Here is a 21,849-nt window from a genome sequence, read left to right on the forward strand (position 1 = left end):
TATACGAAAACTTTATCTACTTCTTAAATATATTATTGACATTTCCTATTTGACAGGAAATAACACATTTGGTATAATTTTAAAATGAAGATTTTAAAAGTCCATTTTGAAAAAAATTACCGTTACACATTTTTAGTTTTTCCAACTAAAATTGTGAGTTGTATTTTTGAAAAACAAAACAATGATTTTTCCATTTTTTCGCCACAACACTCAGCCAGCTTTAACAAATATTCCAGGACATGCTATAAGGTCTGATCACAATTAAGGCAATTATAAAGGGATTTAGTAGATTGTAATTGGGAGCTCAAATGCAGCAGAGATAAAACAGAATATATTACCAAGAACAAATCCACAGGGCACTTTCAGAACGATCAGCTATTTGTGTAATTACTCTCCATTTTAAAAAAGAAGCTGGAAATAAGACAGTTAATTTATAAATCAGTTTATTTACAAGTTTTATCCTCAAAGTACATTTCAGTTAACAAATATATTTACACTGGTGTACACAGGGACAACCCTGGTTATTTTACAGTTCATAATTACAAAAAACCCACATCCTCAACTCTATTGTGCAAAGCTGCACTGGATGCGATTATTGGCTGAAAACTGGCTTAGAAGCCAGCTTAACAGGTTATTTACACATACACAGTAAACAGGTTTATTTATTTTAATATCTGCACAATACAGTACACAGGGAGAGAAGGTCTCCCAAAGGCGGCTTTGCAAATGCATATAAAAAGGCTCTGCAAAGTCAAGGGAAAAAACCTATTAAATGCAGGTTAATTACAGTACTCCTTTTTCATCTGTCTAATATTTTTGCATTTTTAATTTTTATATTTCAAACATGTTCTGGATATTTTGCTTTTTTCCATTTTAGCTGATTTGTAAACACTTTAAAATTCCTACGATTTGAACTAAATACCTTGTAGGTTTCAACTGTTTTTCTACTGAATAGTAATTTATTCTCCTATTATTCTTATGGTAGCAATAGAATCTGAGTCTGAACTACACTCAGTTCTTTGCAGAAGAGTTATTTAAATGCTCTCTAACGCTGTGCTATTGAAAATCTTTTGCACATACACAATTTATTCAAGTATTGCAAAAAGCTAAGGCCACTTTTTCAAGAAAGGAAAGTGAACAAGATAGAGTTTTCATATAGGCCACAAAACCTTATGAGTAACAAAACCTTTTCTGAAAGGTAAAGTAGTAATAGCCCAGATCTATAGCCCAGGAAGTATTCTAGTCCGAGAAAGGTGGTCTCTCTTCATAGTCACACAATTTTGGGCTGCTCTATTTTGCATTAATAGCCCTTCTCCCGGGCTGAAAAGGGCCAAATCTCCATATTGACTCTGCCCACTTTATTTTTGGGCACAGAAAAATCCTGGAATTTCCATGTTCCCTTAACCTTGGATTTTCCAACTCTGTTGTACCAACATAGTTCAGCCATGACCCAGACAGAACATATTGGGCTTGAGATAAAAGGGGAAAGGGAAATTCAGCTTCTCTTTGTTCAACAGGGCTTCCCATACTACTTCAACAATTGATCACAAAGCCTGACCTGAAAGGATCACCACCAAGTCTCAAGTCCAACCTCTAGTACACCTCAACACTTATCAACTATTGAGAATGTAATATAACAGCCATAGTTATTTTAGTCTAGGTTGTTCCCATTACAAATTGGTATAAAAAAAATACAGTGATCTCTCCAAAACGTTTATTTTACACCGTTTCTTTCTGCTCAAAGAGCTGGAAAGACAGCAACTGTTTCTACAGCGGATGCCTAGACTTTTGCTTCCTCAAGCCAACACGAGGAAAAGTAATCTCCAATATTCTTCCACATCTTGAAAGACTGACAGTATAGGACACGCTCTGCGGGTGCCCCTACCACACATGTACAAATGCTATGTCCTACCAGGAATCCTCACAGATATAAATCATCAGCAATGGGCTCCTAGGGATGTAAACTAACTTATTTCTATGATACCCATGCCACAGACCTACTTTGCAGGTTTCTCTTTCTGCTGGTACTCTGCCCTCCTCTATAAACTATTTATACAAATAACAATAGTCTCTGTTGAAAAGACTGATTCATTTTCCTGGCTCTGACAATGACCTGGTTAGTGACACCATGCTCGCTAAACAGGAGCTGTAGTTTGGTTTTCCTCAAACGCTTAAGATAGTTTTGAGGTTCAGCATCAGGATGCTAATGTATCACTCATGAAAATGATTCATGCCAATCCATGAGTATCATCTGTCTTCCAGACAGCTAGAAATAATGTTATCACACATGGAACATTTCACATAGGAATGTCTAAGACACTACTTCATCCTGTTTGTTCTTTACTCGTTTATAGCCCACCAAAAGAGAGAGGCTGGCACTACAACATCTGAGAATTTCACTGGATTCAAAAGCCAACATTTCTCAGTGCTGCCCCTGATTTAAAGAATTACTGGTTGTGTGTCACTGTGCAAGAAGCAAATATTCCAATGACAGTTTCCCCCCAAAAAAAGATGGAAAGAGAGAGTATCATAATGGAGCAATATCACAAGTACACAAAGTAGGAAGCCCAAGAAACGCACACAGATGGAAGGAAAGGAGCAGAAATCTCCCCACATGCATATCACTGGCTGCTGCATCTTTGGGATCCCTCCTATCACGCGTCTGCGTGCACTTCAATACTTCAACATACTCGGAGAACATAATCCCACTTTGAGTCTCATCCTCTGTTAGTAAGCAGGACTTCCACAATTAAGGCATTGATATTCAACCCCATATTGTCTGTGTTTAACCAAGAAATGTAAGAAGGGAGGCCGGATTAAGAATGCATTTCAGAAGAATGGCACTGGGATTGAACAGCTCCAAACATACAACAGGTGGCTGCCTACTGCTAATGCTCTGGAAAAAGAACTATTTATGAGAAGGCAAGCAACAAGGGAGCAGAAAAGAATTTCACATTTTGTCTTCAGATTCCTCCCATTAACACACCACAATCATTGAAATTTGTCCTTTTCATAGTTTTCCCCTTTCCTTCCTACATTTCATCACTGAGGTGTGGTTCTTTCTAACCCTTCTGTCTCAAGAAGCTGGAACTTTTGTGCAAAGAGTATGGCCACTAGATGTTCCCAGGATAGATGCAATATTACATATGTACCTTTCACAGGTTCTGCTGTTTCAAAACCTAAGACAGTGCAACCCTGGCACCTAGACACTTTTTGTAAATTCCAACTTAATAAATTATCTTAAAATAAGTTAAAAACCCCACAACTACAAAACAAGTACACAGTTCAGCACTGGACATGGCTTTCTTTGGTGCATATGCTCATTTCCCTAATTGTTCAAGTAGCTGCTTCTCTGGTTTATTAGGGTTGGGTGGTAGCAAAAGAGGAAGCCAAGTGATTAAAATAAAGTTTTGTGAAAAAAACGTTTTCCACTCCTGCATGTCTACATGCTGAGAGAATCCTGAGTATCCATTTATCTAAGAGCTTCTGGTAGTCCAGGAGATGAGAAATGCTGCATGGTAGGAGTAAAGCTGAGCAAAGTTTAGTTTAGTATGCCCAGTTTTTGGTGGCCTTAACCTTTCTCCTCTTCTTGCTGAAGCAAATTAGATAGGAAACAGGTAAGAATTCTTTAGACAAATGCAAAAAGCAAGCTCATCCAATTTCCCCTTTGTTAGCCCAGTGATCAGGTCTGGTACCACACTGCATGAAGAAAGATGGGAATGGACTTCAAGGGAATGGAATGGCCTCTGGAGTGGAAAAACTGGTGCATATTGTTAGAACCACAGGATACAAGGTAGTTAATAATGTAACACTATTAATTGCTGTAAAATCCATTGATGACTAAAAACTGACCAGTAATTATCAAAATCACCCAATACAGCTTTCTAAGGACAACTTCGATTCAAACCACTGACAGCAATTTTGGGCCAAGTGACCAGTATCTCAACACAAACGCATCCAACCATCCAGAGTACAATCTGAAGTTCATAGCCCCAGTCTGAGACCATGGAGAGGTGCTGACATATATTCTGTGTGCTGAATTGGTAGAAGGATGGTGTGAATACACCACAAGCCAGCACCAAGAAGGACCATGTGTGGCTGGAACATCAAATCCAGTGTAAAGTCTCTAAAGGGAGGGGGATGTTATACTGTGTTCCTTTGTCACATCTGAACTGCCTTTAAAGCCATGTATGAAAGTCCAGCAGCAGTATTGCTATGGTGGAGATGTAGTATGTGTCAGGAGTCAGAAAACCCATGACAAAAGTTTCACAGTTTCTGGTTTATTTTCACGGATGTCACACGAGCAGTAGTTTCCCTTGTTTTTCATGTATCTGGTTCAGAACATTAATAGTGTCTCTGATTAAGGCCTCGAAGATCCCATCTGCCAATTGCATCTTCACACAGAGCTCATCCTCATCATAGTTCACCCATTGAGCTTCTTCTTCATGGAGTTCCTGCACCTTGGATTTCAGAGAAAAAAGTGTTAGCACGCCATTGTTCCTTGGAATATTATTCTTTAGGCCTTCTACAACAAGTAAAAAAACAAGCCTGGAAAATGTGGACTTCAGAAATAACTGGCAATGACAGAGCAGTAAAAAGAACAGTTATATTATACAGATCATCTTTTAATTAGATAAATTAACTTTACCAAAGTATTTTTACTTTAACTTCTCCTTTAGTTTATTGTTAATTTTAAAGAAATTCATTATTTATGTACAAGTTTTGTGCTTGAAAAACATTACTCGTGTGCCATCATTCCTGGTCAGTAGTGTGAATTCAAATTGAAATAGTCTTAAAATTAATTAATTGCTTATTTGTAAAAAGTCAACAATGTGACCAGTGCTGCCCAAAAGAGGAAAACATTATTGAAATCAGTAAGAAAAGACAAAGAAAAACTGATTGAGGGGGAGGGAGGAGGAGGAGGAGGAAGATAGGTGATTAGTATATAAAACTTATAAGCATCAGAAATCCCTAATGAAGAAATTCACACTTCATTACTAATTCTCAAATTAGAAGCAAAAATGCTGGCAAGCAATGCTATTGTGCAACACTATGATAAGTGCAAAATAGTTTTTTTCTTTGTACAGCATCAGTACTAGCTTAGAGACTCATGTGCCAGCTGCTGTGCACGGTCCAGACTGTAGAACTGCTTGGGCTGCAGATGGCCTGTAGGCCAAGAGTTTAACACCCCTGCTCTAGATCTTGCCTACAGCAGAAACACTGAAACTTCCTGTTCTGCCTGGTGACAAACAGGCCCACCTGAGGAGTGCCCCACTTGTGGAAAAGAACAGAAGCAACCTGGGGTGGAGAGCTCACTCGTGAGCAGAGACCTGTCTGCTCAGTTTGTCGGTAAAGGCATTCCCAGACTCTGGAGAATGCAGAAATCCTAGAGACAGGCCATCTTCTGACAAAACACTGTGGAATGAGCCCCTCCCTGCCTGTTGATGTAGAACATCATGACCAGGTTATCTATAATGACTCTGACCACTCTGCCCAATAACTGGGGCAGAAAGACCCTACATACCTTGTGCTAACCCTAACTCCTCTTCAGTAGCTGGGGTGGTGGACCAGGAGGCCTCTGGTGCGGCTGTCTCAAGAGGTATGTGGATAGTGCTTCTAATGCTCTGGCCACTGAGCTTTGAGGCTGCTCTGAGGCTGCACAGGAAACTACCACAGGTTTCATGGACAGTACTGGGTATGTCAAGGTGTCTGAGGTCATTGCACTGATTATAGTCCTGTCTGCAATTTCATGATGAGGGCAACCAAGTTGGTACCAAGGCTTGTGCCTGTGGGAGAAAGCAGGGCTCAGAAACGCAGCCTGCGGATCCGACACTGCCCGGCAACCATGATGGAAGGGAGTGCCTGCTCACCCTCATGTGGTACTAGCTGCTCCTGGTTGACAGTGACCCAGCTGACTGAGGGGAGCATCTGGAATGGCACTCCCCTCAGTGTCCTGTGCTGTGGGTGAGTGACCGATACGGAGCAGTGGATGACTGGTTCCACAACCTGGAATGAGATCTCAAAGAGCCTCTGCACTCTTCCAATACATGCACTGAGGAGCACAGTGCCGGTGGATCGGTGACCTGTCTCTTGAGTAGAGTCTGGACCGTGCACCTCTGAAAGTCTACACCCGGCTACTGGCAAGCTATGCTTCAGGTTGCCAACCCCTGTTGTGCCACCTGTGGATTGTATGGCGGGGCGAACTCTGGTGCAATGCCCCTTCAATAGGGGTATTGTCTACTGGGAGACCAAGTTGGGAAAAGTAAGGGATTTTCCCTGCTGAGGTCTTGCTATCACCAGCGTAGGTGGCACTGCCATTGAAAGAATGTCCTGGGCTGCTTGAAAGGCCTCCCGGGTGGTTGGCATGCAGAAACAGGCACTGCTACCTGGAGTGGGCAGTCAGCAGCAAGGTGGACTACTTCGCTCCATGTGAAGTGGGGAGCCCTGGTTGATGGGATTATTCAATGTGTCCAAACTGTGTCCCTGTTTGGACTTGTCAAACAGGGCCTGGAGACCTGTCTCTGTCCGTCTTCTTGAGCCTCTTGTCCAGAGCCCAGGATGGGGACCCGTAGTGCATTGCACACGGAAGCACTGGTGGTCGGTGCCAAGTCTGGGTGCTGTTCTTGCAGGGCAAGAACCATCTCCATGAGGAGAGTTTTAATGAATAACTCTCTTTTTCCTGGTTTGTGACCAGAAAAATTTACAAAATTCAGCATTTGTCGCTAATATGGGCCTCACAATGTCTCTAAGGGACTTCTTAACACTGCTTACTACCAGTAATCGACAACTAAGAGAGAACTACAGTAAAACTCCAATAGTCCAGCATCAAAATGGCAAGAGCCTAGTGAGTGAGTTTTGGCAAAAAACGAGTAACAAGGCAACAGTGGCAGCAGCTGAACCAAGCGAAAAGGGTAAAAAAGGGTTTAAAAACCTAAAACATCATTGTATACAGTATGTACAATAAAAAGGGTTAAGAACACTTTATATACAGTATATAATGTATACAGTATATAACCAGCTTATAGTACCTCCTGATAGTTCAGCATATCCGATAATCCGGCACCACCTAGGTCCCAAAGGTTCTGGATTATCGGAAGTCTACTGTATTTACAAGGAAAACAACTAACAACAAAATGAAAGCAACAGTAAGGGCTGTAGCACTGCAGGTCCAAGCACCTTCACTGGCAGTAAGAAGGAACTGAGTGGGAGGGGATCCGGAAGTGCCCTATATAGTGTGGCACATACGCGCTACTCCAGGAGGTGCTGGAGCCAATCCCCTATGGATACTGCTGAGGGAAAATCTTCGTGCATTGGTGCACATGGCAAGCACATGCACCCATGTTGAATGGACATGAGCAAGCACTTGAAGTATTGCCTCTTTGCTTCCTGGTTGGCAAAGTCATAACACTACATGTACTTTACTATCACTATTGGTAGATTTGGAGAAGAGGAACGTAAACAAATCTCTTGGCCTATAGTACAAACACTTTATAGCAGTGGTTTCCATATTGTGGTTCCCAGCATGCCGGATAGACACATGGTACTGGCTCTCCTTGTTTTCAGCTGATACAGCCAAAAGTAAACACGTCCTTTATAAGGAGCAAATCAAATTTGGACAATAAATCAACAAGAAACAGACTAACTACATTTTAGCTTCTGCATTCTCCTATGCTAGTATGATGACAATGTGACCCTGGTAGACCAGGACCCAGCTCATGGCGAAGCCACAGATCAAGTCACTTGTGCATCAATATAGATCAGAGTAACTGATAAATGTATGAGTGTACATCTGGCACTTAAATTTAATGAAAAACTAATAGGTTTTCACTTATTTGTATATCTTGATATAATGTAATAGTAAACATTTATATTGTAAATATCCCTGTAACTAAATAACCCATCAGCCTTTTGAAATGCAAATGAAGGACTTTAACAGAAAAGTGATAATTTTAAAGCAAATGGTCATTATATGTGATGGATCAAAGACTCAAAATGCAGTCTTCACTCTCTGTTGTCAAAGGAAAAGACCACCTGAGTAGTGACCCCGTCAGCTTGTTTTCTGATAGAAGAAGCTTGAAAAATGGATTCAGGGAACCATCATTCATCTCTGGACTGTTTGGGATGTTTACCAGATGCAAAGCTGAGAACCCCAGAAACAATCTGGGTACCTTGAAAAGATTTTAGGGAAACTGGCAGTTTATTACATGACCGCCACCACAAAGAATTACAAACACTGACTCACTTGGGCATATATTTTACCTGCTTTAACCGCTCAATAGCTCTCATTTCCTTTTCTTAGCTAATAAATCTTTAGTTTATTTACAAAAGAAAAAAAAATTTAAATTGGCACCCAGGGCAATCTTTGGTGTAAGATCTAGAATAACAACTGATCTGGGGTGGGGGGAGGAGGTGTCTCTTGGGAATGGAAGCAGCATTGTGTGTCATGATTTTCAGTTTGAGTGATCTTTTAATACAAAGTCCAATTTGTCTGGGTGACAAGACAGACTGGAGAATCTAAGGGGACTGTCTGTGACTCTATGATAGTCATCCAGGAGTTCGCATTTGTTACTGGCCTGGGGCATTCTAATTTGGAGTGTCTGTCCTAAAGTTGGCACACTCAGTTGTGAGCCACTCCAGATAGCATGACAGGCAGTATTTGAGATGCAAATATATATTTGTTTAATAAACCTATTCATAAGAACACAGACGAAAAACTATTGGCTATATTTCTGTTGATCTTGGGTTTCTGAAGACAAACATCTACAAAAGCTAAATCTGGATCCAACTTTGATTTGTTTCCTTAACTGACTATTGCCATGCTCAGGAAAACTGAAACTCGGTTTTTGAAACTCCAATTAAATCATCCTGTTCTATTTCTTTTTGAACACTCCTATTTAGCAAAGCATCTGATTTAGTGATGCTGCCATAATCCAACATTTGTTTTTGTGGTCATGAATTGTGGGGAAACAATAGTAGCAGAAGCTGGGGCTGACTAGGGAACAGAGAAAGCTGACCAGCTGCTTAACAGTTTTAAAAGGTTTTAACAAAGTATGTTTACAGAAGTTTTCTGGGGCTTGGCAACTCTTTTTAAGCTAGAAGTTTCTCTTTTGATAGCTTATGTTGCAGTGAAAAGCTTAGAAACAATGTCACTGAGCACTGCCAATCCCCCTAAGCAAACAGTATAACACAGAGTTTGTTTTTATAGATTTTTCCTATCCTTCAGCTTCAATGATGGCTGTTTTACCTCCGTTTCTTTGAGAGAGAGAGAGGGAGGATGAAACACAGGATTGTTAAGATTACATTTATTAAAATATATATGTATTATGGCATGTTAACCTTTGACACCTGGATTCTTGATGAAATCTGGAAGATTAGGGCCTGAATTTTCAACCTGATTCAACCCGATTCACTTTATTGAATGTTTCCAACTGGGACTAATTCATAATAACTGAAAGCTGATAGACACCAGCATGTTTCATATGCATGCTTCATATCCAATGTGGCTGTACTTTATCTTATCATAAATAATATTAATTACAACACATGCACTAGTAAAACCCATATATTCCAGGATACTTGACCCTAACTTTAAACCCTTTACTTAGCAAGACTTTTCTGTCAGGAACAAAATTGCACCTCAGCTAACACTTTGCTGGTGGGAGAAGAAAAGACTGAAGTGATCCATTGTTTCAGTTAAGTGGTATCCTATACAGGCCCGTACACAGGGGGAGGGGGATGTGCAAAGGGTGCGAAAGCACTTCCCATGGTCCCCCAAGTAAGCACGCTTGGGCCGGCCAGGGGAAGGCAGGAGCAGCGCGCTGCCTGAGCCTCCCTCCCTCATGCTCTGACCAGCTGGAGGAAGGCTGGGGCTGATTTCCCCGCTTACTCAGGGGACCATAAGGGGTGCAATCACACCCTTGCTATCCACATTTACAAAAAAGCCTCCCCTCCCCAGAAATTCCTACATACAGGCCTGTTATATACCTATTTAAGATATAATTAAGGTAAAGGCTAAGATAAATTGGCAACTCTTATGTTGCCAAGTAGACTCCTGCGCTTCATCACAGATGAGAGAGCGCCCAACCATTCAATAACATCACCCAAAGATCAACTTTAAAAATCTTGCTCCCATGAGTCATGTTCCATCCCTGCATCAATGGTTGGCAGCATATACTATCAACAGAACATACATGCAGAAGTAGTATATGAGCAGCAGGACTGCTCAATGCTTGCTTAATAAACATGCTGAGGGTATCCTGTGGCACAGCTGCTACCACAGCACAATGAAGATATAATCACTTTGAAATTATAATCCTCTTTCAAACTCTGCACTGGTCTAAACTTCAGAACTCTTAAAAAAGCCAAGAAATGCTGTATTGGAATTCTAACATGAGAAGGAGCTTAATCTATTTGACTTGCAGGATTACTTGTCATAGCAGAAACTACATTACTAACAATTAGATTCATCAAGGCAGAAAACCAGCCCTTTTCCTAGAATTTGTGACAAGTCAGAATATCATTTTTGGTCCAAAGAAAAAAGGTTATGCTTTCAGTTATTCATTTTACATTGTTTACTGTTTAAATAAATGGTTTTAACTTTTGATTCTTCTCAACTTTCTCCTCTTCTTACCATCTACCCACACTTGTGATTTGTTCATTGTAACTGCCCCAATGTAAATGGACCATACAGAGCTTAAATATAGTTCTATACTGTGCAGTTAGGATTAACTGCCTTTTGTCAAAAGTTATTGTTCATGTCTTTTTTTGAGATCTAGATAACAAACATTTTATATTCAGGGGACAGAATACTTTCAAACTACTGAATGCTTTTATCCACTGACCAGTATATGATCCACTCTGTCCCGTTTCTTGCGTCCAAACTTCATCATCTTCTGCCAGTCTGTTTTGTGATTAGGTTCCTTCCTCAAGCCGAACAATTTTAGTACTTCAGCTGCGATGAAGCTCTAGAGGAACAAAACAAGTTAATACTGTATTTAAGAAAAGACGTGAATCCTGTACACAGCACCTGACATACACAATCTGATACAGATTACACCTCTCTAGTCTGGTACCCTTGGAACTTGATGGGTACCAAACTAGACAATTTGCCAATCCACGGGAGGTCAATATTGTAGAGAGCAGTAGGGATGTAATACTGTAGTCGGTTAACCGATAAGCAAAAGCTTATAGGTTAATGCTACAGACTACATGCATTCCCCTCTCCCTCATCTTGCCAGTACATTTTTAGCAGGCTGGCCAACAGCCCTGCTCATTCCTGTCTTGCGATGAGGCCGGGACCTACCACCCCTGTTGCGGCTCTGCATTTAAAGTGTATTAGGAGCCGGACAGGCAGCCCAGTTCAGTTCCGGGTCGTGCTGGTTCCAGGGGCACATACACATACACCCCCGTAGACAAGGGGCTGCTGCCACACCCCGCGCTGTTGCCTCTAACAGGGCGATAGGCAGCTGTTCCACATGGAGGAGCTGGTTTTTAAACTGGCTCCCCTCATGGACCAGCTCCCTCCTGGCACCTCATGCTGCTGCATGGAGTGGCAAGGGGGCTCCTCAGGAGTGAGGTCCTGCCCCCAGCGACTACAGAATAGTCGACTAACCGATAAGAATTATAAGGTTAGTCGACTATTCAATTAACCGATATTTAACATCCCTAGCGAGTGGTTATCTTTATTTTGTTGAGGTGAATAAATAGACAATGCTTGCAATACTGCTTAATAATGTATGACTGTACTGATCAGTGATGTAAAATCCCATTTAATCAGTCAACCAGTTAAATGTTATGTTAACTGGTTAACGACTCAAACGTGTGAGCTGCTCCCGCCTGGCTGGAGTGTTCCCTGCCCCGGCAGGCTGCTCTGGCCAGGCCAGGCTGCAGCAGCCCTGTTTGCACTGGGAAGGGGGCTGCTCTAGCCCAGCCAGGTCACGGGTTAACCACTGACATCCCTAGTACGGACACAACCTATATAAGCCTATGCCTAGCCAAGGCTTATCAGCTCTCTTCATAACAAAGTATTAATGGTGTTACATAATTTTATTGTATTGGGACAAGGAAATAAAGTATAAAAACCATGCTTATGCTTAGTGGCATTACCAACATTTCCACTGCTGCTGGGCTCTTGCAAGACATTTAGGGGTAAATTAGAGCTAAACAGCACAGAACACTGAGACCACGGATGTGGCCGGCCAGAGAGTGCCAGACTAGAGAAGTTCAACCTGTTTTAAAATACAAGGTGGATTTCTGTTTAACTATGAAAAGTATATCATAGTGCAAGAGATTTACAATGGAACCACTGAACAATAACCCTGTCTTAGAGGCAACATTATGCAGACAGAATACTGTATTTAATAAAAGGATGAAAAAAGTGCAGCCTTTAGAGATGTAATTGACTGGAGAGCACAACTTTCACTTAAATGATACAGTAAACTGGTGACTAAAACCAATCAGTGTATGAAAGGACACTGTAGGGAAATAGGGTTAGAGACTGACAGTCATTTATCCTTTTAACTTTATTATTCCCAGCTATTATCAGTTCAGGGAAACTATGGCTTGGCAGACCTAGGTTCTGTCCCTGTCTCAGCCAAAGATTCATTGTGTTATCTGGGGCAAGCTACTTTTCAGTTATACTTAGAAAAATGACTTTGGAAAACAGCACTAAGGGCAGGGGACATTCCTGGTGTCTCAATGATTTCCATATGAAAAGTGCTAGTTTGGCACACATTTTTTTCTAACATACAGCCTTGTAAATTCAATCTAGGCTCAACAACAAGTTGAGTTTTTCCTTCTTGAGCACTATCACCAATAATGAAAATTCGGCAGACCAAACTAGGCCCTGTAACAGCAGTGCACCCATTTCATTCTCAAGTCATGTCCTTAGTCCATCTGTGCAACTCCACTACTTTCAGTGAGGTTGGCACAGGTTTATTGGATTGAAGTTTAGCATGCAGATGATGCATAGGAAACATAAAACGTAGCTCGCTCTTTTAGCCCCTATCCTGCAACCAGATCCATGACAAGAAACCCTTACATACAGTCCCACTGATGTCACACAAATCAGATTGCAGTACTGAGGCCTGTTAGATCTCTAGTAACCAAAATTTTAAAAAGTCACAAAAATCAGCAAATACAATAACAAAAAAAGAAGAAGAGGTGAGTCAAGTATTTATATAGTTGCTTTTCAGAGAAAAACCACTCTTGCAAACTAAATGAGAACAGTCATAATATAATAGTATCTTTCCTACCTTGATCTCATCAAGGTCATTTGGATCTTTTACTCGCCGGAAGTAAGCGGAGGTAATTCTACATGGTTTCATCCAAATAGGCTGATTCAAATTAGGATCCTCAGCAAAGATTTCCCCAAAAATCTCTCTTGTCAAGTCAAATACCGCCTTGACAAAAAGAAAAAAAGTCAAAATTAAAACTTCAGCTTCTGAGGGCAACTATCCAGGGGATGAGTTCAATGTTCCCTAGGACTGTACCTGCTTATAGACCTGTTTACTTATAGTCTCCATGTCCTGCTCTCTGGTGGTGGTACCAAGGTCTATGGGAAGGCTGATGTTCTGAAGATCGTGACCCAACTCTTTCAACTTCCACAATTCCTCAGCTGCTGAACACACCATGCTTTCTACTTCCACTGCAGTATGTGGAACAGCCAAAGGCTCCTCACATGGCTTAGGTGTTGCTTTCTGTGGCTCTATCTTGGGCAGCACCGCTGGTTCTTCAGTTTGCTTCTGTGGGACCTTCTGCAAGCTCAAGCCAAAGTCCTCATCAAACCAGTCTTGATCATCTCCTAACACACTCAGAAACTCCCGGCTAAGCTCCAGTTCTGCCAGCCTCTTAGCAAGCTCCTGTTGTCCACTGGCACCAAACACTGGACTTTCCTGTGGAATAAGAAACAGAATTACAGAGTTAGTAGTCAAAGCAGTAGGGTACCCTACTGTCCATCAAAAAATTGTTATAATTAGATCTTGACATGTACTTCTGATAAGATTGTCAGTGTATATAAAACACTTTTCAATAATTATCTAAAAAAATAAAGAGTAGAAACATTCGATTCTCCTCTTATTCCTGCACTTTCATCATTCCTTTTCCAATGTTTTCGAAAAGTTTGCAAGGAGTTTACAACAGAGAAAAGCATTTTTAAAAGATTGATCATCTGTTCCTGTCATTCATTCTGCCCTGAAACAAAACTGCTTATGAGGGGGTGGGTGGCTCAACAGTTTGGTAATGGAATATGCAGCTTTTCACTTCATTTAATCACCAATATCCATCACAAGCTGATGGCTGCTTGGTGACCTATGTGAAAGTGAGCTGGTGCTCTTTGTGATAACATATTAAGAATATCAGTACAGTTGTCAGCTTTGTTAGGAGCCTCAGCAAAGAGGCCATGTCTTACCTTCAGAAGTGTTTCTGGGGAAGCTTGAACTTCCACTGTTCATGATATATCTATTCAGTGGATATTACACTTCACTTATCAGAGTGCTGTTAACCCAGCACCTTTAACAGTTTGACATCTTAATGATCTCTATAGCAACTAATTGTAAGGTCAGAGAATGATATTTCAGATGGAGAGTAAGCAGAAGCAAACTTACTCTTCAACAGAAGAGTCTGTGTTCATGCAAATTAAATTAGGATTATGAAAAATGAGGTGAAGCAAAACGCTGAGTAGAATGTTTTTGTTTTCTATGCTCTGCAAGTAGGTCTTTCAAAGGTCTAAAAATGTTTCAAAATGTACCATAAAGTGAGATATACAGTGGATGTCACCTGACAACACTTGGGAGGAACAAAATTGGTAGAACACTACACCCCTCTTTAGAGTCAGTAGATCAAACAATTAATATACTAGCTTTTGAAATAAATGCAAGCTATATACTCACTGGTCTGGGACACATATCTGGAGAGGAAACTTCTTCTCTTTCATCTTCCAATTCAGAACTTAAAAAAAAGTTTTGCAGACCCTTTGCTACCTGTTTCTCCACATGCTGGGCCGGGATTCCGGATAATTCCTCTTGGACATCACAGAGCTCCTGATTGCTAAGTTGAATCTTCTCATTCCTCACCTTCTTGATTTGTTGTAGCTGACTGACAGTGTCCTTAACAAAATCCGTAAGTAGACTGACTGTCAACAAGCTGACCTTTTCTAGCTGATCTTTTGACTTTTCTTCCTCTCTAAGAGGCAGCCTAAGTTGGGCCTCTAACTGATTCTTTTCCTTGGTCAATAGGTCCAGAAGGGGAGTTGCAGGCTTTTCCAAAACTCCAGGAGAGAAGTTATCTGACTTTTCAATACATTCCTCCCCTGAGGACTGCTGCCCCTCTCGCTTTTCAGAGAATATACCCTCTACGGTATCTTTCAATAGAACAGTGGAAACACTTTCTGCGGCAGAAATAGATGGTACATGGACAGTCTCATCTTTTATAGCATCTTTCAGGAAGTCTACCACAGAGAGCTCTTCGGAAAGTGGTTCAACAGCTGCAGGAATCTCCTCCTTTATACGATTGACTTCAGAACTGGAGTAACCATCAACTCTTTGCCCAACAGAGGCTTCTAAAGCAGTCATTCCAGGTACAGCTTTATCTAGGGAGGATCTATCAATGGCATCTCTTCCCTTGCTTTCTTCATCTTTGCCAAATTTGGAACTTTTTTTGTCTTTCTGCTCAGTTTTCTGATGCTGATCCAATCTGTCATCAACAAATGAATCTTCATCTTCCTTAGTGTCTATAAAGGTATCAAAACTTTCTGAAATGTGAGAGATCTTTTGAGGAGGAGCAAAAATACCATGCTTTTCCTTACAATCAAAATATTTAATACCATCATAAGTCCCATTGTTGTTTCCCTGAGGTTCATCCAGCTCCACACCAGCCCAAAACCCTTTAGCAAAACTGGTCAGACCTTTGAATCGCAGTGTTCCAGGCTGGACATTACTCACAAGTATCCTGTCACCAATACTGAAATTTACCAGTGTGTCTGCTTCTTCTGTGATGGAAACTGAGGCCCAAAGTGGAGATTCAATGGGGGCTTGTTCTTTCTCCACATCACTGCGTTCTTTATTTTTTATGAGCTCTGTTGGTGACTTCAGTTCTAATAATCTCTCTGAATGCACACTGCCAGAGACGGAGAAAGACTTGTCGCTGAGATATTCACTTATTTCATCTTCACTGCCACGACTGGTGGATCTGCTTCTAGGGGGTTTTGTATGCTGTGATTTCTCTCTAAACGACTGATAATCTTTTCTGTGTGAGAACGTAGGCACCTCAAAATCATCTTTATAAAATTCACCAGGAGGAATTTCTTCAATTGATGTTTCTTTTCTGGGGGAGGACCCCTCAAAATCTTCAGAGTATGATGGCTCTTTTTGAGTAAAAGCTTGTTCTTGAAGAGAGGTGTCTTTTTCCTGTGCCCACTTGTTCAACTTAAAAGAGGACTTTTCTGATCTGTCACTTTGATCACTCCCTACATCATCTTTGACTGTCTCGCTTTCTTTTGAAAACTCTTCTTTACTCTGAATATTTTCAGCAGCTAAGCTAAACAGTTCCTTTTGAGACCGTTCAGAATTGGAGTGGAGGTCTCTCTTTGGAAGGCCTTCTGTTAAGCTCTCCTGGTGTAAATCTAGTGTCAACAAGGCACCAGAACTCTCTGAATGTTTATTATTAGCATCTTCAACCACAGATTCTTCTGATTTTATGTACTCCATCTCCTCTTGTATTTCAGATTTGTGACTTGAAACAATGTCATCACTGGATACATCTTCTGACTTGCTCACCAACACGTGGGATAGCCTGCTACCATCTCTTAGGTCTTTGACAAGAGCTGATGAAGACACACTATCCAAGGAATCACCAGATTCAGCTGCGGATCTCCTTGGTGACTTGAAGACTAGGGATATGGTTTGGGAAGGTTCTTCTGTATGAACCTCTGAGTCAATGAGTCTCTTGACATGTACAGAGGCAGACCTCTCAGAACTTGATGACACAGCATCTTAAACAAAAAAAAATTAATCATCACAATTCTAAATCATTCAGAATAATCTTTTGCTATTTTTTAATCCTATCAGAGCAAGACATGAATAGGAGTGCCTGTTATTTTATTGGGAAACTGTAGCCAAAGGAAAACAGCTGTTCAGTCAAAAGACTAAAGGATATTACCAGGGATTTGTGAAAGTTCCACAGACTTCTAGACTGTCCTGTAAAAACTAGCAGCAACCTCTGTATTCCTTATCTATTAGGTCTCCAGAGCCTTCCTTCTAGCCTCTTACCTCTGCTATTATTCTGTAAAGAGTTTATTATTGTGGAATGGGACTTTGTTGTAGAGGCTCAGGCATTTGTCTGGAGATCACAAAGGTAAACAAGGTTATAAATGAATGTGGAGAGATAAAGATTAATAACAAATCACTAAAAATATCTGGGAAAAAATCTTGTGATGTTTTTGGCTTCTTCAAGGGCAGTTCAGGCAGTCTCCGGGTTACGTACAAGATAGGGACTGTAGGTTTGTTCTTAAGTTGAATCTGTATGCAAGTCGGAACTGGCGTCAGCCGCTGCTGAAACTGATCAGTTTCAACCACGGCTGAATCTGGATGCCAGTTCTGACTTACATACAGATTCAACTTAAGAAACCCAGGCGTCCCCAAGTCAGTTGCTGCTGAAACCGATCAGCGGCTGATTACAGGAAGCCTGGGGCAGAGCAACTCTGCCGCTGGTCAGTTTCAGCAGCGGCTGACTTGGGACGCCTGGGGCAGAGCAGCTGGGATACTGCTGGGTTGCTCCAGTAGCGCGGCTCCTCGGCGCTACTGGAGCAACCCAGCAGCACCCCAGCTGCTCTGCCTCAGGTCCTGATTCAGCCGCTGCTGAAACTGACCAGCAGCGGCTGAATCAGGACTCCTGGGGCAGAGCAGCTGGGGTGCTGCCGGGTTGGTCCGGAGCGGCGCTGCGGGACCAACCCGGCAGCCCCCAGCTGCTCTACCCCAGGGGTAGGCAAGAAAAGGAGACAGGGGAGACCAGGGAGACAGGGGTGTCCGGACGCCCAAGTCCTCCACGGCTTTGCTCCGTCTCCCTGGTCTGCTGACTTGGGAGACGCGGAGCAAAGCCGCAGAGCACGTGGGCAGCGGGACAGTCCAGGCGCGACGTGCTGTCCCACTGCTGGCGTGCTCCGAGGCTTTGCTCCCCATCTCCCTGGTCTGCTGGTCAGACCAGGGAGACGGGGAGCAAAGCCGCGGAGCACGCCCGCAGCGGGACAGCCCAGGCGCACTTGAGGCTTCCCCCTAGGCTTTGCAAAGCCCTGCAGCCCCAGCCCCTCTGCGGCTTTGCAAAGCCTCGGGGGAAGCCGGCGGCGGGACAGCTCAGGCGTGCCTGGGCTGCCCGAGCCCCTCCACGGCTTTGCTCCACGTCTTCCTGGTCTGCAGACCAGGGAGACGCGGAGCAGCTTTTCTCGCCCCGGAGTACACGGGCGGCGGGACATAAGTCGGAGTACACATAAGTCGGATCCGCATAAGTCGGGGACTGCCTGTATTCTCAAATTATATGGTTCAGGGAAACAAGAGAGGCAAAAAGAAAAACAGCTGTTATCCTTTTGATGTTTCACAGCAAGTATCAGAACTTAATATTTATGGCCCAGTACACTGTTTCTTAGTCGAATTGATACAGGAAGAAGAAAAAGGCAAGTGTATATACGATGATTTCAGTTTTGACTTAACCATTCTCTCTCTCTAAATCTCTTCTCACCTTGGAACAAATAGTGAGAGATTATGAAAGAATGGATATTTTTCAAAGCACAGTAACCAAATTTTTCAAGATTTATGAAAGGGCATCTCCATCTGCAGCACTTATTTTCCAACTACATACCAACATGCTCTGCAATGGATTCCAAAGATACTCTGGACCGCTCTGATTCAGTCAGTGATTTCCAGTTCTTTGTTGTTTCAGGCCTACAGTTGAAAAGTCAATGAAGTCAATCACCAGTATTCCAGATATCGAAATTGCTAGACATAGCATAAATACAAACCGTCATAAATTACAGAATCGTGTACCCCAATGCAAGAGTGCATTAAAGTCAAGATTAACACAAAGTAATTGTAAAGGTGTGCATATGTACATGTGGAATAGAAACCCACCCCAGGATGTACTGTTTCTAATAAATATTAGCTTAAAAATAAAACCCTCTGCAGTTGAGTGCATGTAAACCTACTACTGAGAGGCCAATGGGATTTCTAGCACCAACTGTTGGGGGTGGGAAACAGAACCACAAGGAGATGCACCAAGAGGTGTAGTTGTAATGGGCTAATGAATTGTTACTTTTGCAATCCTGGGTTGTAAACTAGGTTTAAGTTGTAGATATGACTGGTTTCTACTGGGGCAAGGTGCAGAGGGGGTGGATGGGAAGAGAACTGTTCAGGTCATAAAGCCATCCATAATATTTGTCACAATGCCATAGAACCAGGAGATGCTGCTCAGAAAGACCCTAAATTTGGACACTGATGAGGTAGAAAAAGAGGCAGGATCTTACTGATAGATGCACGGAAACTTAATACAATGGTTATCTGTATGACAACTTATTTGCTGACTGGGATAGCATAAAGCATCAACACTGCCATTTTCCAGTGGCCAAGGGAGCCGTGGTCTTCAGGTTTCCTCCCTGTGATTTTCCCTTACCCCAATGATTGCTGCACTTTCTGAAATAGTAGCAACTCTCCTGTAGTCCCCTCTTCTAGAAAATGCTATTGAGTTTTCACACATGTAACACATTCTAATGCATGTTTGTGGTTAGTTTCAGATAAATTAAATTTCTCCAAGTACACAATAGAGATCTATTCTCTTGAGGAACAGAGAAGCTTGCCCAAATTGTACCTTTCTTCCATCCTCATTCAGAAGTATCTTCACACAACTACTTTATATTACAATAGTAGCATATTCTGGAAAAGGCATTTTATAGTTGATCTAGAAAACTGCAAACGAGGCAAATATTAAATTACAAAAAGAGTTCTAAGTTACCTATGGAGTGGAGGTGGCTTAATCTTAGGTTTTTCAGTAGATGAAGATGGAGTTTTAATCTGAGGCTTAGCTGTGGGTGATGCCTCCAGGTCTTGGCTCAGCTCTGCTTCAGTCTTCTTTATGAACTCATCGTAAGACTGAGTGTGAAAAAGTCAAAGCTGTGAATTTTCCAAAACACAACTTCTTGGAAGAATCAATTGGCAAACAGAAGTTTTCAAATGAATAAAGCACCCCCCCCCTTTTTTTAAGAAGACTGCTCTCAAATCAAGAAGTTTTCATGTAGGTACTGAACAAACAGCTTATTTGAACACGTAACAGAACTACAGTTACGAGTGGCTGGAATTTTAATATTTTATTGTTACAGACTTCGACAGTGTCTGATAAATCTGAATAAATATAATTCCCCCTGCAATCCTCCCCTCAAATCATACTACTGGTGGAACAAAGGTTCAATGGATTAAGCGTCTATCCTGAAGAGGATTGTGCATCATATCAGTACCACATGGGCTACTGCAGAATTATTGGAAATATTAAACCAATATCAGAATGGTGGAGCTGCTATTATAACAAGGTATATCAATAAGTACAAGATAAAGGGATTTCTTCAACAACTGACTGTAGTGTTAGGGATGTTAAGATGTGGGTAACTGGCTAATCATGTAACTGCTGAAAATGTCAGCGGTTACATGCACCCACAGCACGGGGCAGCAGCCTGTCACCCTGATCCTGCCCTGTGCTACTGCCTCTGATACAGAGGCAGCAGCGTGGCGTGGCAACCAGCTACCCAGGAGTACTGGCTCCTTCCCTGCCACCCTGCTTCCAGGGAGTCCGCTGCTGCTCTTTGCTGCTGCCTCTGGTACAGAAGCAGCAGTGTGAGGTGGCAGCCAGCTCCCTAGGAGCTGGACCGGGAGCCACATATAACCCTTTAGATAACTGAGAAGCTCATGCTGTTTAAACGGCTACGCTCTTACATCCCTTTATAGTACACCAATTCATACTGTGCTAGCAATTTGACTTGTTACTTAGCCCCTCTTCCAACTATTCCTAACCTCTAGCTGTTTGATCAAACTGGCCTCCTGGGCTTTCAGGCGCTCCTTCTGCCTCTTCTTCTGTTCCTTTTTCAGCTGATAAACAACAGACTTCCTCTTCCGTAGCTCATCCTTTAAGGCTCTGATCCGGCCTTCAATGTCACTCTGGTCAGATGTGGTTTCTGAAAAAGGTAGTTTAGTTTTAACCCTCAAATAACTTTACACATTGCAAGTATTACTATTCAAAGTATAGATTTTGCCATTAATGAATTTAAATTACATCACACAAAATATTAATACAATAATTTAGTTTTAACATGCTCGTCTCATCAAAATAAAGACTTCATAAGTCAGCATTTCTTATTTTAACATCACATATTGGTAAGGAAGGGAACCGCTGCACCAGACCTTATTGAGTATAAAATAGTTATGTTCCTAGTTATTTTGTACAGCCTTAGAAAGCCAGAGTCACTTAACTGTGTGATTCCTATACTGAAAAAATATATTACAGACACGGCTGAATAACCAAGATAACTTTCAAACAAAGCAGCAATTCTACAAAAGGCACACATACATGTCTTGGTTGGGCTCTGTGCTTATCCTGGAGGTATATTTCAGAAAAGTTATACAGGCTGGTATACGCAAATACATTTAAAAATAGTTCAAAAATACAAGAGGTAAAGAAGTATAAAGTGCACGAACATCTTTCTGCGCTCCTTTAGCACATATAATTTGAGAATCCCAAACCACTTTAGAAAGATGGGCATTCTTATACCCATTTTGCAGATAGAGACAAGGCAGTTAAGTGAACTGGCATATGTTAGCATGT

At 41.8% G+C, this 21,849-nt stretch overlaps 1 protein-coding gene across 8 annotated transcripts in view; it reads right to left on the reverse strand.

Annotated features, from left to right (window-relative positions):
- Window positions 1-426: 426 nt before the first annotated feature.
- Window positions 427-21,849, reverse strand: part of CEP350 (centrosomal protein 350) — a 110,007-nt gene continuing 88,584 nt past the window's right edge. For all 8 annotated transcript variants that reach the window (XM_075936824.2, XM_075936823.2, XM_075936825.2 and 5 more), the window contains 8 exons: window positions 21,042-21,202; window positions 19,993-20,129; window positions 18,847-18,929; window positions 14,889-16,987; window positions 13,491-13,892; window positions 13,254-13,400; window positions 10,842-10,964; window positions 427-4,460 (listed from right to left, as the gene is read on the reverse strand). In XM_075936824.2, coding sequence (XP_075792939.2) covers window positions 4,296-4,460; window positions 10,842-10,964; window positions 13,254-13,400; window positions 13,491-13,892; window positions 14,889-16,987; window positions 18,847-18,929; window positions 19,993-20,129; window positions 21,042-21,202 — 3,317 coding nt within the window. In that variant the 3' untranslated portion in view covers window positions 427-4,295. The remainder of the gene's footprint in view (window positions 4,461-10,841; window positions 10,965-13,253; window positions 13,401-13,490; window positions 13,893-14,888; window positions 16,988-18,846; window positions 18,930-19,992; window positions 20,130-21,041; window positions 21,203-21,849) is intronic.

This window comes from Pelodiscus sinensis, chromosome 9, assembly GCF_052426305.1.
Source record: "Pelodiscus sinensis isolate ZL-2025 chromosome 9, ASM5242630v1, whole genome shotgun sequence".
NCBI classification, from domain to species: domain Eukaryota; kingdom Metazoa; phylum Chordata; order Testudines; family Trionychidae; genus Pelodiscus; species Pelodiscus sinensis.